Raw genomic sequence first — 17,458 nt, 5'->3', positions numbered from 1 at the left:
ATGCGTCTTGTCCACGTTATCCAATAAAATTTGGCCACACGACCATACACGACATACGAGTTATAGTAACTCACTAGTATCAAAATTCTAGCCATTCATCTTCTTGTCACTTTCTGGATACCTCTGCGAGGTAAAATTTGTTGCTCATTAATAGTTCTTAGCTGCTGCTCTCCAATTGCCGGAGGTATCATCCATCTGTTTACTTTGAGTCAAAACATAATGTTTAGTTACATCTTCTCTAGCAGAATACTGGATTATGGTGATAGTACTCCAATTTGTTTCTCTCTCAAGCTTTTTACTTATTCGTCATTATTTTATTGACTTCCAGGACAGTTGAAATGCGTGCTTGGTGGACCGAGTGGTGTTTGTTATTAATATTTTTATGTTTCCAACCATGGAATTCCTGCGAAGGAATCGCTGTTATGAGCGTTGACTTGGGGAGCGAATGGATGAAGATAGCTATAGTTTCAGTACGTTATCTTGTCATAATTGTGCTTTAAATTTGTTATTACAAGTTTGACCCTCTTTTTATCGATTGCTAACTTCTCTTGCATCACCGTGAGTGTATTGAACGAAAATTTCACTTAGTATTTTCTTCACTTGTAGCCCGGTGTGCCTATGGAAATAGCGCTGAACAAGGAATCTAAACGAAAAACTCCTGTCGCTGTAGCTTTCAGGGACGGTGAACGATCTTTTGGTGAAGATGCGGCGGCTCTTGGGGTATGTGAGAATTATTTGTGTAAAAGACCCATGGTATTCTAATCAATTCTTCCATTTTCTTATTGTTTAACTTTAAAGTGTTGCAATCGCCCATGTATCAGGGAGATCGGGTACTGGTCGATTTTTGGTCTTTCTGTGTACACACTTTCAACTTCAGCAGTTGGGTTAACACTCACTCATCATTTAGGTATCAAATGATTGGTTAAGATAAGACAGCTATCCTATTATTGCACGAAATCTTTTAATTATTTTATGTTAATTCTTAACCGCCGTTTCGGACGTGGCAATGTTTTTGCAAGTTCATTCCTGTTAATACAGCAATTTGCAATGTGGTAGGTTGCCATGATGTTTTTTAATTTATGTTTTTTGAACAGTATTTTTTGCTGGTTGTTGTTGGAACTTGATATAAAGTGTATGGTGTGTTGTGTGTTTCTTCAAATCAAAAGTTCACGATTTGGACTTAAGGACTGTAAGAATAGTACATATTTTATCAATTCCTACATCGGAGGGGGTGGCATGTTCTCCATATGCATTTTCAGTCATGTGGTCGTACACTATGCGTTAGGTTAATTCAAGACATTAGTTGTTAACTGATTACAAGGGAACTTAATTCTTTGAGGTGAAATGATTGCAAATTGGTGTAAATGCACTGCTAGTAATTGGTATTGTCTTCAGGATGCACTTTGTCCTTAGAGTTAAAAATCACTTTACCTTGGGAGGTCGGGGAGTAAAAACACCCTCGGTATTTGTCTTTGGGGATGAGGTTGTGAACACTGTAAGATGGGGGGCCAAGGAAAGGTAATTTGCACCACTGTTTGGGTTCTGTTTTGACCAGCAGCAAACTGGTTAGGGAGGGCGATACTCTTATTCAGGTTTTTTTGGCCAGTAGTTTATGGATGAGGTGATCATTATAGCCTTTGTTTGAACATATTGATTTAATTACATCAAGTTCCTGGTTGAAACTTGAATCAGTCATTGGGATACTAACTAGTCTGTTTAACATAGAGTTAATACCTGCAATATTGTGGGAGTAAGGATGGTTTGAGTCTGCTGGGATTAGTACATCCGTAAAGGTACTTTTCCGGTAGGTTGCGAAGTTGCGAATAAATTATTATTATTAAATTCACATGTGTAAATTTCTGAATTGGGCAGCAGAATGATCAGTTAAAAACATCTAGTGTATTTCCAAAGAGTTCAAAATTTCATAATATTTTTTCTCTTGGGGCACCGTGGCCATAACAAGTCCTCTGATAATTTTTAGAAAAGACTAGGTTAGTCCTATTATTATGTGATGGGACTCTTTGATTAACAGCCCCAAGAAGATCTGAAGAAATAGTTCTATTATTTAAAAGTTAATGCAAAAATATTAAGTCATCCTTAATTCTTCTGTGGAATAATGTATCTAGGTGAAGCTTACAAAGTATTTCCCTATAATTACCTAACATCCAGAGTGAGTTCCTTGAGGGCCTTGTGAGGTGAAATGCAATGAGTAGACTATGTGGAATAAATAGTCAGTGGGAAAAGAGCAAAGGAAGACCTTGGAAATGAAGTAAGAAAACCAAACTTAGAGTAATTAATGGATCACTAGCTCAAGACAGTGTGTCATTCGCAATGAAAGAATATACATAACCTATTGTAAGACATAGCCCTTAGGAATCTCTAAACAACTCGGCTAGTGATATACCCTAGAAAACTGCACCCATTTGTAAGTTTCTCATTAGGAGGTTCGGAATTTTAAAACTGAAAAGAAGATTGCGCATAAGCGCTATGAGGACACGAGTTTATTAACTAACTACAAAGATTTTTCAAAACTTAGGGCCAGTGTCAAGAATCTGCTCTGAGACTGCTGTACGGTTCATATTAAAAATATTGACAGCCTGTCACGAAATCCATGGCATTTCTGGAATTACATTAAAACGATCAGATCTTCCAATGGTTGGCCGAAAACAATGGGTCTTGATAACCTGCAAACAGAAAATCCTTTTGATATTTCCAATTTGTTTGCTAAACATTTCTCAAGTACATGTATTCTTCAGGTAATATATAGAGTCGGATCCAGATTTAACGTTTTCGCGTTTAATGTTTTCCACATTTAGTGTTTATTTTTTTGGGGTCCCGATTCTTTCCATATCCGAGAAATCTAAAAATTATCCTTATTTAGTGTTTCCACATTCTGGGTTTTTCTGCATTTAAGGTCGTTAAAATTTTTCCCCTGCAAGATGTTTTTACCTGATTTAATGTTTTTTCATTATGGTTGATTCAAATGATTGTCAAATTTTTTGAATTTCTGCTGAACAACAAGAAAATTCTCATGAAATGTTAGCAAGAGTCGATTGAATCTATCAGGGAATGCTTCTTCATCAGCATTCTTTCACAATTGTAGCACGGGGACCTTCAACTTGCAAGCTGGGTTATTTGTCTTCTTGTAAAGTTTTGCTCCCCTTCTTATCTACACACTTATATTTGTATCAGATTTGATGTAATGGTGTTACGTCAGCCCTTAATAACCTATAACAACCGTATCTTTCACTTCTTGGACTTAGATGATTGTGTGATGACTGATGACATGAGTTATTCTCCAAGGGCTACTGCTATGATGGTTTTCTGGGAATGTTTTTCATTAATGGCTTACGTACCTTTAAGCTTTCTACTCTGCTCTCTATGGGAGTCCATTGTAAGCTCAATGTTTATCCATTCTGCTACTTTCCCTTTAAAAGAGGAGGCCCAATATTATGTGCGCAATTCACTCGAAGATTCTTTCTATAATCCATTCCAAGCTCAGTTTCAATGGATGAACTGTAAAAGAACCGAGGAAGTGTTTCCCCTGACATAATGGTAGGTGAGAGCATTTTTTCTCTATGGAAGAACATCATATTACATCATATTTAGATATCCCGGAGCCCATTCGATGACATGTGGATGGCTATCATCGATGTGAGATTCAAAGATCTGCTAGTTTTATGACAAAAAAGAAAGGCTATCAGATTTTTGACGACTGTATCACAGCCCATGAATAAATAAATCGCTCATTCTGGAAAAAAATCACTGCATAATCATGATCAAATTTTTTCCATCACGAAAAGTGTTAAAATAAGTTTAAAACCCTCTATTGTCTGCCCAATTTTTCAAAAATTTTCCCTCAGACTACCGGGCCTGGAGTCAAACTCCAGGAGCAAATGCCCATCAAAATTAAGGTTAATGTCCCCACAGATGTCTGGCCATTGGAGTGTTTTCTTTCAGGCTCCGTGGCGAGGTTTTTCCTATGTTTTGATTCGTATTTGGACTCACTGTATACCTCTTCCTAATACATGTCGCCATGGCTGAGAAGGTTCATACTGTACACGGTAGTGGCGGTGGAGTCTTGGGAGGCATCGAGTCTGAAGTAATCATACTTTTTTTTATTTTTTCAAAGACGTACTATGAACATCAACATAATCTGTGTGGGTTACTCAATAATAATTTACGAGAGAAAGTAAATTGAAGTTCTGGAGATGGATTTATTATATAGCATGAGCTGCTCAATTTATGTGTTTGCATACATTTCTGCATATATCCTGCATACATTTAATTTTGATACCCTTTAATGATGTTGTAATAAAAATATTGCGGGAGGTGGGAATGTTGTTCTAATTTCCCTCCTACAGGTACAATAGAAAATACCGAAACTCAGTTTCCAAACTACGGCGAAAGTGGTACTGCTTCATTTGTTGCAATACTTTTGAATCCGACTGTGCATAAATAAGAGAACTTTCTAAGTATAGGAATAATCATTTTTCTTAGGTACACCCAATTTCTCCATAAGGCTAAAATCATCTCTACTATGGGCCAATTACTTGTGATTTATATCAACCTCTAGTGCTATTTTTGTGTGTGAGCATCTAATTAAGGGACATCATACTTCTCTCCTCTTTCTAGGTTCGATTCCCAGCCAATTCATATGCCTACCTTCCTCTACTCCTGGGACAAAAAGTGAACTCCTCTGCTGTGAGACTATACAAGAGACGGTTCCCGTACCACAAAATTGTGGCTGATCCTGATCGAGGAACTGTGGTTTTCCAACATGATAGGTATGTAACACCCCTATAAGTTACTCTTGTGAATTCTTTTTGTGGTACAGTAGATTCCGTTTATTGGGTCCACTGACCGTTACTTGGGGCAGCCGCTTAATTGGGGCAGATCTTGAAGAACAGAACCCAATAGAGGAATATCCCAGAGTATTCTCCGCTTAATTGGGACAGCATGCCGCTTTATTGGGCCATGAGTCGGCGCCATAGACTCTATACTCGCGACGAAATTAAATTTTTTTGTTTTCAGAGTACAATTTTTTATATTTTCCTCCTTTGATTTAATCTTATTTTTCACAAATGTTCCTATTATTGTCCTATTTTGAAAGCTCTTGTTGTTATACTATCTGCAAGAGGATAGGACTTTTCTTTAATAGGATCGGATTCAGTAGCGTCGCCGGAGGCTGTGAAAATTATTTTAAACTAAATTGTTATAATTCTTAAAAATTATAATAAATTAACTAATCTCACTGATTTATTAATCAAATTAATAGTTTAATAAACTTATGTTGCATTATAAACATTCTTTAGTCTTCTCTCTATCATTTCAGCATTTGTTTATGCCCATATATAGGATAGTTTGCCTAATTGGGGCAGCCGCTTTATTGGGGCAAAGTACAAAAGTCCCCATATACCCCCATAAACCGGAATCTATTGCATTTTTTTCTAATTGGATAAAAGTAAAGCTAGGGGAATAAACCATTGTTTGATGTGGTTTGTTTTAAAGATGTGCTTTGCATGGAGTCTTAGTGATTAATGGAGCCATATGCTCTGTGGGAAATATTTCTTTTCTAGTACTGTGTACAAGCTGAGTACAGTGCAACCTCGATAAAACGAGACCCCACTGTGTTCAAATAACCACTTATCGCTTTACCGGAGGTGGAGCAAATAATTGCCAGTAAATAAACTGTCAACACTTATGTAGGAACAGGGTTAGTGCAGCGACGGAGACATTTCCATTTCCATCTGATAAACTTAAGCATAAATTAAGATGAAAGGTGATGTTTTTTTGCATCAATAAATTTTCTTACCTTAATAACAAACTAGCCATTCAATTTACAAGTACCGAACTGAATGAAAATCATGCAAAGCATTGATTAGTCAATCATCCCAATGCACAACTGATGAAGCCACTTTTCTATGTACTTGGTGCATTAACGTAAACAATTCAAACAATTACTGATAAAACTGTATTGCGGTTATTTAATGCCTCAGATGCTTCCATTGGTGTTTGTTCATTGTACCTGTACGTTTCGCGGAGGTCATGTGAAATAATGTACATCACATTTGTTTCTGCAGACGAAAATTGCGGAAGATGGTAGAAGATGGAAGAACGATCCTACCTCGGAAGACTTTTGTATGATCCAATGAAATGTCTTCACTATCTGCACTAAAAAGTCTGCTAAGCATGTGTAATATTGTGATTAAAATAGCCGTTGTTTCATAGAAAAGTTCCATTTTTAGAGTTACTCCGCGGCGTCATTTAAATAATATAATACACAGAGTGTATCTGCGGCACTGCAATGTAAACGATTTGAATAACAATTGGCAACATAAGAAAAGATATTAACTTGATATTATTTCACAAAAAACATAACACAGATATTGTGCTGATTTCACTTACGTAAAACTAAAGCAAGCTGCAAGAAACTCTGTCTAATATAACACGCACTCGTAATGCATGTAACAAAGAAATGAAAACCCATACCCATCTGATGGACCCCAAGCAGGGTTCCCATTCAACCGTGAAAACCTTAAAACCGTGAATTAGCCGTGAATTTCCTCTACCGTGAAAAAACCGGGAAATAGCCGTGAATTTCGTCTTAAAACCTTAAAAATCTCTCAATCTTGATAATAATACCTTCCCAGAAATTTTCATCTTCGTTCGTAGCTAGCGCACTTCTATTCATTGTGGCGAGCATCGTCGCATGCGGTCGCATGGGTCAGAAAAGCGTGGGAACGAATGTTGCCTGAAGAAAAAAACATCTTTCCCCAGCGCAGGCCTTTTCTCTCCCCCTCCTGAAATATGACACCACTTCTCATCAGCTTGTTTACTTTCCTCAAAAGGCTTGGTTTCCCCTCCCTCGGTCACTGCTTAGTCCCCCTTCCACCCAATTAGCCTTCCCACTGGCTGCAGCGACCACTTTCGAAACTAAATCTATATGGCCATTGTGTCGAAAAATTTGAACGTTTATTCAACACCCTCAATCCTATGACTGGAAGACTGCTAGCCTTGACAACCCGCCATGCGCTGTGGACACTACGCTCCCTGCGTTTGAACCGGGTGACAGCGAGCTTTCGGCGTGACGTTACTAATTCTCGCGCATTGCGGCCCTGAAAACGAGAGAAGATTTCCACATATGGCAACACAGCATTACACGATTGTCGCATGCGTCGACCTGGAACTTGCCAGTTTTACGTCGCAACCGGAAAGTTTGTGTGGAGTTATTTACTGTCGGTGGTGATCCAGTTCCTCCGCTTTGTGCTATCTAAGGTAATGCTGTTTGTTTGTGTCGTTAAAGCCTCAATGCCGTCGCGATATAAACTGCTACATAGTCTCACGAATACAAGGATCAAGAACTTTGCTATTTCCTTGATCCTTGTATTCGTGATATTATGGATTTCCACCAAGTTACGCCCTCTACGATTAATTATGCTACATAGTCGTTCCATTTTTCCCAGAGCAACGGTAAGAAGGGAACATTATTTGCCTCTGATTAGAGAGATCGATTCAGTTTTGGTTTCAGAGTATTACAATAGCAGAGAAAACTAAGTCATTACACTGCCGCTTTCAAAAGAAAGTTATACGGTGGAACCTCGATCTATCGTTCCCGCATTGATCGTTCGCCGTTTCTGGTCCCAAATAAAGTTCCTAATAGACAATTTAATTTTTTCCCGCATCTATCGTTCCCCGAAGTATCGTTTCTCGCATTGATCGTTTGAAGATCGCGGTTCCGACGCAGAATTTTCCCGCATCCATCGTTTGACGAAAATGAGACGAAATAAATACTATGTGTCATTTATGGCTAATAACGACAAGCACGTAGTTGGAATCCTCTCCAAGAGATGGAACTACCATTGGGAGAAGCTCAGTGCCGTGGGAAAGTAACATTAGCGCATTTCCCAAGAACCTTTATTCCCCTCCATTTACCATTCGCCTCCCTTCTTCTGACGCTTTCCTCTTCTTCAAAATAAAAACAGGTCCCAGCTCGCGCAGGGATCTTATTACGAAGACCTTAGCTTCGAAAAAAATATCGAGTTACACGAGAACAATAGAAACGTGTTTCGCGCTCCCCCCTCTTCTCACCAACTGACCTTTTTCAGCCTAACTGCTTCGAAGTTCCCAGTTTATGGAGGTCAACTGCTGCATGAATCACCTATTAGCCCAAAAGGTATCTAACAATGATATTCAGTAATTGCTATTATGCTTTTATTAGATTGAAATGTTAGTAATTTGCACGTTAAAAAAAAACGAGACCACACATGACGTATTTTAATCAAGGAAATAGATGGAAAAATACGATGGTGATTTTTGGCGAAACGCGATATCCTCGTAGCTGAGCTTACGGCAGTTAATTCGGCATTTTGTTCCGAAAACATGATACCAGGTTGTTATCAGTTATCAATTTACGAGCTATACTACTACTAGTAGTCTCACTTGTCAGAGTTACTGACGAAGGGATATCTTCTCAGGATTTTAGTTTCTCCCTACTAACAATCTGAATTCATCTGATCATCTGGTGCTACGCTAATTAGAAAAGAATGGGCATCTTTAGGGTAAAAAATTTCATGGCGCAGTCCTATGGTCACGCTTCGCCCTCTGCAGTGTGCTCTGCGTACCCCCGTACGCGATAGCATCAGTTCCGAACTTCACCTCGTACGAGTGGTTCCCTACTTTCCGGGGTGGCTGGACTTCGAACCACCGAGTGTTTTCCATGTGGGTTTAATAAAGTCATTTTCACTAGTTTAATTTTAGTCGTCTTCCGACCATGGCCCCTCCGAAGAAACTATTGAGAACTTTAAGAGATGGACTGAATATAATTGAACATGAAGAAAAGAATCCGGGCTAGATGCGCGTGAATATTGCAGAGCGCCTTGGGTTGTCCGCTAGCACATGACGGTAGGGGTGGGGGTAGAGTGAGCTACCTGGAGAAAACAAGAAGAGATATGAAGGCGAAGATCCAGGTGGGCGTGCCGCTGACGATTAACGCAACATTGTTCACGCTTTACACACTACCTCAATTGTATTAAAAATATATTCATTAGAAAGGAACAATTCAAGTAATTGACTATTTTTGGCCTTCGTGATCCATCTCACAACCAGTCACTGCACCGGCGAATGCGGTTGTTTTAGGCACAACATGCACATTGCTCTCGTGAATACGTGTACTGGAAATGGTGTTTGATGGATAAGGATTTTTACATCTGACTGAAATCCATAATAGCAGTGTAAATGCCGAGTGGAGAGCAAACATTCAGAATTTTGAAAGAGATATGGGTCGAATCAACAATATGACGTATGTGTCTTGATAAAGTACTACTATTCCTGTTATTATCTAAAATATTGTTTTGAAACCTTTAATGAATTTCTTAATTACTCGCCAAAATCCTGCGTTTCCTGGGACATAGGCAATCTAGCAAAAAAAATTAAGCATTGATCGTTTTTCCGCATTCATTTTATAATCGTATCGTTATTAATAAAGAAAAATTGTCCCCTAGTGGAGTTCCAAAAAAGGAGGGTAGTCTTAGAATCGTGTTCGTCTTAGATTCGTGCTGATACGGTGTATGAAATTGTTTTTCGATTTATTATGTTCTATTAACAATTTTCATAAAATATTTTCCGCTGAATAAGAAAGAATCAATTTATTATATTCTATAAACAATTTAAATAAAATATTTTCCGTTAAATAAGAAATATTGGGGTGGGGGAAATTCGGTTACTGTGCAGTAATAACAACGTGCGCAAAAAACAATCTCTCATTGTCAGCGAGGAATTAAAAAAGGACCTCGAGTGTCCGGACGGAAGAAGGTCCGAAGGGTATTCGGCGTCCGGGCAAGAGCGCGGTTGGGCTGGTCCTTTAGTCGGCCCTGAATTTTGGAAACGATAGATCACGTCATAACAGATATCACTTTTCATTGCGGCGTTAACATTCACGGCGTTTTTCGCGTACGTTAATTTTCTGTTGATATACGGCCAGTGATTTTCTTATTGTTGGCTTATTAACGGACCGTGAATTTAGCAAAATTGAGACCGTGAAAACCTTAAAAAAATCCGTGAAAACGTGAAAAATAACCGAGAAAACCTGGAAAAAGCCGTGAATTTCATTGTTCAGGTAGAGTGGGAACCCTGCCAAGGCCAAAAAAACTTACAATTATGAATTAATTGATTTAATACTCTCAATAATGACTGCGAAACATAAAAAAGAATGCAGAATTTTTAAAATTAAATTAACTTAAAGTGCAGCATCAGTTTTTCACACATGTAATCGCTAACAGCGAATTGCCTGCCTCTAGAAGCATCATTGCAAGAAACATCCCATACTGCAAGGGTTTTTTCGGGGAGTAGTTTGTAAAAGAATTCCGTTTCGGATGCATTATACCACGTGGGGGAATACTTTTTAAGATATTCCGCTAGGATATGAGTCCTTTCTTCCTCGACATTGGATGTACACTACAGGCATCACTAGCAATTATGAAGGGAGATAATGCTTTCGTACTTCAAATTAGTGTAACCAACCTTCTGAACACTTGAAGTTCTCGATTCTCAATCTATCACTGAAATACTCCACCATAACCCCTTTCTCAGTATAGTTCCCGCAGACTGAAAACAGGTAGATAAATTAATTATGCCACTCTCTTATTGCTCTATTATTTCATTTTCCCGCTTTGACATGGGTTTTGCGTTTTTGGCCATGGTGTCTACTCTCAATGCTCTCTATTCACATAACTCATGGACGTGTGATTACGCTGTCAACTGCTTTATGCTACCCGAGGAACAAAAGTAGATCGAGCATTCGAGAATGTTAATGCCGCGATATTTTCACCAAAATGAACTACTTTTTATCGAATGACAGTTTACCACATGAATTTGAGACAAAGCGCTCCATGTTAACTTCATTTCTAACAGATTTCCAGCAGTTACAGAGAATAGGGACTCTTGGTGAAGGTTTTCCGGCGATGGAACCTCTCACCATAGTGAGTAGCAACACCAAAATGGCCTCGTAAAAATGAGTTTTCTTTACATGCTAATGATTGGGTCAATTGATGGTGCTGCGGCTATCTCTCATTATGGCAGGGGTCTCGCAATAGCCCATACTCAATTTAACACAATTTCACTGAAAATATATTTTTCTCCCTTAATTTTAGTCACAGATTTATGATATACATTATAAAGCAACTTAATGCAACTTTAATAGCTTGGTAAAAGCTTTGATTAAAAAATATAAGATATGAATTTTCAAAATTCTATTTGTCAATATCATTCCTTTAAGAATCAATTTATCTCTTCAATGAAAATAAAACATATTTTGATATTTTGATAGTATGTAAAAAGTAGCCTAGTAGTTGCTGCTCTTGGCAGCTAATCGAGGGTTCGAATCCAGGGTGAAATCTTTGAACACCCCCAAACAAAAATCCTTGAAGTGCGAGGTGCCCAGGGAAAGGAACCACCTTGGAACTTACAAACCCAAAGGCTTATGAATTTGTGAAATTCATAAGCCTTTGGCTTATTTTGAGGTGAGCTCTACCTTCACCTGTACAAAACCAACCTTCGGGTTGAATCACTGAGTGAATGTTGCAAAAAGTATTTGTTTCGATTGCAGGAATTCTTTTCAGGTTCTCCTCCTGATCAGGTTTTCCATGGCTGATGCTTGACTCTCACGTCATAACGTCGGCCATGGAAAGCAAGACCAGGTAGAGAATCCAAGAAGAATTCTTGTGACCCGTTCGCTGGAGAAGTCTGAAATCGTATTTTACTTATTTTGTGTTGATTATTTGCTTCGGCACCTCCGTGAGTGATGTATTTGATGGGACAAATCCACGAACTGTTACATAAGATACCTATATCCAATTTCAATGTATCTTATCTCGGAGATGGATGATCCCCAATGCAAGAATTTTTATATATATGTATATGTATCAAATGTGTAATTAGGAAAAATCTGGTGATGTCCAGCTTTTTTATAGTTTTCATAGGTTTCCAGTTGAATTTGATTTTTTTCTCTATATTTTGAGGCCTGACTTGATCATATTCCTCGGGGAATGATGACGTCATTCTGTCATTATGTGTTGGACCTTGAAACATCAGCCATGGTGGAAAATCTCACCAGGTATGAAGACCTAGAGAAAATGTTTTCCATTTAAAACGGTATTCACACCATGCAATAACCCTTGCAAGTACTTTACAGGACAAATCCTCTGGTAGAATTAAAAAAAAGTGTATGGGCTATTTCCTGGACACACATTTGTGCATTCTGGGTGTTGACATCATGCAATTTTGATGGTAATTGTATGAACTCATCTACCCACCGGGGTAAATTCTTTGTGTAAACATGCCTTAAATGTTGATTGAATCTCTTGCATATCTCAGACACGTTCAACCTATCTTCTTACAGTGAGACGCAATATTCTGTTGAGGAGCTGGTTGGAATGTTGCTTGAGGTGGCAAGAAGTACTGCTCAGTCAGCAGCTGGAGACAAACATGTGGTTCGCGAAGCAGTGATAACAGTGCCAGGGCATTGGGGGCAGGCAGAGCGGAGATCTCTCCTAGTTGCGGCGCAACTTTCGGGCATTAAGGTGCTGCAACTCATAAATGATCACATGGCAGGTGAGTAAAAAATGATGTGACCTCCCATCTTTTGAAAACAATTCAAAATATGTTTGTAACATAAAATCCCATTTGTAAATATTTTCCCATAGATACATATTTTGACTCTACAGGAGTTAACCAAAATTTTTGTAAATAGCTTTTTTTAATAAGAGTTATCAAGAGAGATCGCTATAATGGTAAAAATCTATCTTCTCATCAAGATATAGTGGATCACATCTAGAAATGAAATCGGTAGTTTTCAGTCTGGGGTCACTCATGAGTAGGGACATGCAAAAGTCGCATATGTGATAATGCGAATTTTAACGTGAATTCCGAGGTTTTCCCGCAATAACACGAATTTTGTGTCAATCGCGATTTTCACCGATTCAAATGCGATTTTCATAATATTTCTTCCCCTCATGCTTCTCCCGGGAAAATGTTTTCAAGGCCTATGTTTATACTGCATTATTCCTACAAACTGAGGATTTGGATAGCTTTTATTGCAAATTTTCGATAATATGCGGTAGAGTAACAGTACTACGCTATAGGAATCGACGATCGTGAATGAGTCGTCAGCGAGAAATCATGGAATAATGTTTTCACCATTAGTATAAAAATTTTACACGGCTCTCATCCATTGCACTAAAAATATTCCCGGAGAAGATGGATGATTTATAATGAGAGGAAACTAGTAACTCAGCTGATATATTCATAATGACAAATGAAAATAATATGTGCACGAGTGGTTTTGAAAAATGCCTTGCTTGTCGAAAGTTGATAACAAGCCGCTTTCAGACAAGCAGACTTTCTGCTGGCTGCCGTCCATGGACTGGCACCATGCTTTCAAATAACCATTGGCCTCTTTGGATGTCTTCAAACAAGTTGAATCGTGCCGTTTACGGCTGTCCACGGTGCCGTCGACAGCCGTGGTCACTACGGTTCCCATTTCAATCCGGCCCCACAGTGTGCCGTCTACGGCATGAAATACAGTGCTTCCCTGCTACATTGAGGCAGCTTTCAAACGAGGCGACTGTCTGAATTTCACGGTGCCGAGGCTGAAAAAACAGCCTAAAATTCAATTACGATGAAAAAAATCATGTTCACAAAGTAACACATTTGAGGAAATAAAACAACATTTTTGTCTGGAGATGTTTACAAAGTGGCCAGAATGCCTTTATGTAAGCCCTCATACGTACTGTAATGCACTCATATGGGGTCAAACCAACAAGTTGGTAGGGATTTCGTGAGGGAAAAACTCAATGATCTAACAAACCCTAACTTCTTTCTACTGTATGACCAAATTCTTTCCCCCTCCCTCATCTCTGTTGAACAATCAGTTCAACATAGTTTCCTCCCTCCCCCTCCAAGTCTGGTATAAAAAGATGTGTTGGACCTCAGTAGAGTTCACCTGATGATATCTTGCGTTGAAACCATGGTCGTGTAAATGTGTGAATAAATATTTCATGTGAAAGCATAAATCCATTTCTATGGAAACTTTCTTGATTTACGTAGACTTTCAAATCATTTTCGTTGGACTTCTTAGTGCTTTGGGAATGTAGTGGTTGAAATCACTCTGTTGATAGTGTTTTTGTTGTGGCTTCTTTATTACAGTTGCCCTTAACTATGGAATATTTCGCCGTAAGGATTTCAATGAAACTGCTCAGTACATCATGTTCTACGACATGGGAGCATCTAGCACCACAGCCACCATTGCTAGCTACCAGATGGTGAAGACAAAGGAGAGAGGATTCCTGGAGACCAACCCGCAAGTCTCCATTATCGGCCTTGGGTAAGTGAAACCACATTGCGGATTTTGATTAATTTTCTCTCCACATCTCTTTGCAAGCCTCCATTTAGTTATTCAAAATGGATATGTCTGCAGTCGCAAGTTCTCTTTACTTTATTTCATCCCTAAAAGTAGTATGTATTAGCATGGCTTATGGCTCTGTGTAATGATTGGAATTATATAGGTACCAGTCACTGCATTTGTCTGCTTTAAAAACAGGTGTGTTTTCAGACAGATCCGATTATATCATCATGTAGTCTTCATTGTTCTTAACTAATCGTTTGAATAGAATAACCTCTGTCTGAATTGAATGCTCATACATATATTAAATTCCAGAGAAGTACCGTGATGATTTTAATTCAGTGTGCATAGGGGTGTTCAGAATTTTTTTGCATGGGTTCTGATGTTAGCTATACTGGTGTTAACCACTGAAGCTACCTTAAGCTCCTCTATTTTTTGTAACCAAAGCTGTAAATTTGAGATATTTTGGAGTAAGAAATGTAATTTGATGTGTGATTATGAATACTCCTCCCCTTTCTTTAGACTGTAATAGCACTCTCTTATATGAATGATAGTGAGAAAAGAGTCCTAATTAATATTTAAAAATTTCCCGTTACATTTCTGTTATTCAGTTAGACATAATAGACCAAGAAAATGGATTTCAACATAAATACTGCAGGCTCTTTTATTCAATAAAACAAAAATATTTGATTAATTATTGAAACTTACATTTCATATTAGATTGTGTTGGTTTTCAAGGATACACAATCACCCCTTGGTGATTGTAGATTAGTGACATATACTGTAGATATGTCAATGTCTGTATGACAAAGTGTAAAAAAAATTTATTTTGTTTTATTTTGTTTTATTTTTTGTTTCCAATGATACTTATGTAATAAATTGTAGGATTTTAATAATTCCTTTCTAAAAAATGTGGGCATTCTTACAGTATTTGTGGATAATTGTCTAAAGAGGTATCTCTCCATTTGAATCACTTATTTGATAATATTATTGTGAACTCATGAGGTTAATTCTTCCTTTAAAAGGGGAAAGTTTATAGTTCACTCCATTATCATGGATTGTAACCTCTACAATAGAGGAAGTTTCACTGCAGGGGCTGAGCTAGGAATTAAGGCTGGGCGGGTTTAGGTGCAACTAATACCGGGGTGTGTGGGGTATGGAATACCCCTGAGGATAAGTGGTAGGTGCTAGATTAATAAATTGCAGAATTTTTAGATAAATGGTTCAAAATGGTGAGTTTTACGGCTCTATGAGGGATATTTTATTAATCCTTACACTATTCTATTAGTGATATCAATCCAATTAAGTAAAACTGATTAAACTTAAAAATTTCTCTGAGCTCTGGGGGGTGGGGTTTATCGCCCAAAACCCCCCCTTGCTGCACCACTGTTTCACAGTACTACTTTTTCTAATGTTTAGTTTCAAGAAGCAACTATGAGGCATTTAATGAGTATATATGGAGTGATGTAAGTTAATTTTCCTTGTATTAGTCATTATGTTGCAAAGGACGTGGGAATACATGCCTTTGTCTGTAGAATTACTCCTAAATAATCTTTGTGGTAGAATCAGAGATGTGCCTTTATTTAGAGAATGAGACATTAAGGATGCTTCTACATTTATTTTTACAACTGCGTGCAACTACAACTTCATAGAACCCCGAAAGCCACCTCAATAGGTGCGTGGCAGGGGTATTTAAACTTATAAGATTAACTGATAACTTCATGCTTGACTCTGTGAAACCTCTCCATATTGGAAATAAAAGAATAAAACTTTGTAAGGTTCACGTGTATATTTAAATAGGCACGACCCAGGTCTCGTAACGTAGTTACCTGAAGATGTAACTGCATTACGAAACCCGGGTCGTGCTTATTTAAATATACAAGTGAACCTTACAAAGTTTTATTCTTTTTTTTCCAATTGTAAAATTAAGCCAAACAATAAACACTCTCAACAAGGTAATTTCAATGTATAGATCTCTAATTAGACATTTATCCGCACATGTTGCAAGTTTGTACATAATTCTGAAAAGTGGAGAATGACTAATATCTTGAATTTATCGCACAACTACCGCCTGAAATGCACGGTACAGTCGAATGAAATCAAATTTAGTGTAGGCACTGTGCCTATTGGCACATTAAGCATGTATTGATCCCATGGTAGGAAAAAGTTTCTCAGAAGCTTGCTCTCTATTGGTGACTCTGCCAGTGTTGTTGTCTTTGACCAGGTTAAGGTGGATGAGTTTTCTCTTTTTGGTCTTTGTGAGGGCATATTTTTTCTCATGGATTTACTCTTTAGGTACGATCGCACGCTTGGTGGACTGGAGATGCAGCTCCGACTCAGGGACTTCCTAGCCCACAAGTTCAATTCGATGGGGAAGACAAAGACTGACGTTTTCACGAACCCTCGTGCTCTCGCCAAACTGTTTAAGGAGGCTGGTCGTCTCAAGAATGTGCTGAGCGCCAATCAGGACCATTATGCTCAGGTGGGACTGCAATTCTTTAGATGAGATTATTCTAGCAATACAAACTTTTTATGGTTTACTTAAAATAAAATAATCTATTCTGTGGTGTATTTAATATAAAATTCATGATTTAGTATTTCGGAAATGTGGACATTACATGCCAAATGGCTTGGAAATCAGCCACTGACATTAAATGATGACCTTGGAGTGGGGGAGTTTTGTTGTCTAGCGGGTAGAGGTGTTTGCTGCTGAGGAATGAGTTCTGGGTCTAACCCTAGGTGAACCCTTCAGAAATTCCTGTACAAAAACTCTGTTTGAAGTGGCCCAGGGAAAAGGACTTCTTCCCCTCCATCCAAATCTGAATTTGTGGAATTCTTGTTCCTGTGGCTTATTCCAGCGTGTTCTCTACCCTCACCTATCCGTACCAACCTTCAGGTTGAATCACGGAGTTAGTGAGTGGCCTAAGGATGGTGAAGGAGTTTGGTGATTTTAATCAATATGCTTGAGGCTAATGTCTGGAATGTGAGGCATTGTTTCCAACTGGTCGAGGTTGTCCATGATGACAGACTCCTCTATCATTCCTTGTCATCAGGGTAGAA

General features: G+C 38.3%; 1 protein-coding gene across 2 annotated transcripts in view; it reads left to right on the top strand.

The window, feature by feature from the left end:
- Window positions 1–17,458, top strand: part of LOC124154436 (hypoxia up-regulated protein 1) — a 42,620-nt gene continuing 25,162 nt past the window's right edge. The window contains exons 1-7 of one of the 2 annotated variants that reach the window (XM_046528149.1): window positions 1–130; window positions 329–470; window positions 607–720; window positions 4,636–4,787; window positions 12,398–12,609; window positions 14,203–14,380; window positions 16,694–16,880. In XM_046528149.1, coding sequence (XP_046384105.1) covers window positions 339–470; window positions 607–720; window positions 4,636–4,787; window positions 12,398–12,609; window positions 14,203–14,380; window positions 16,694–16,880 — 975 coding nt within the window. In that variant the 5' untranslated portion in view covers window positions 1–130; window positions 329–338. Of the gene's footprint in view, window positions 185–328; window positions 471–606; window positions 721–4,635; window positions 4,788–12,397; window positions 12,610–14,202; window positions 14,381–16,693; window positions 16,881–17,458 lie in introns of both variants that reach the window. The other variant, XM_046528150.1, reaches the window with a different exon arrangement.

The sequence above is a fragment of the Ischnura elegans genome, chromosome 2 (genome assembly GCF_921293095.1).
Source record: "Ischnura elegans chromosome 2, ioIscEleg1.1, whole genome shotgun sequence".
In the NCBI taxonomy this organism is placed as follows: domain Eukaryota; kingdom Metazoa; phylum Arthropoda; class Insecta; order Odonata; family Coenagrionidae; genus Ischnura; species Ischnura elegans.
The sequence above is the reverse complement of the archived record's forward strand: the minus strand, read 5'-3'. Positions and strand labels throughout refer to the sequence as shown.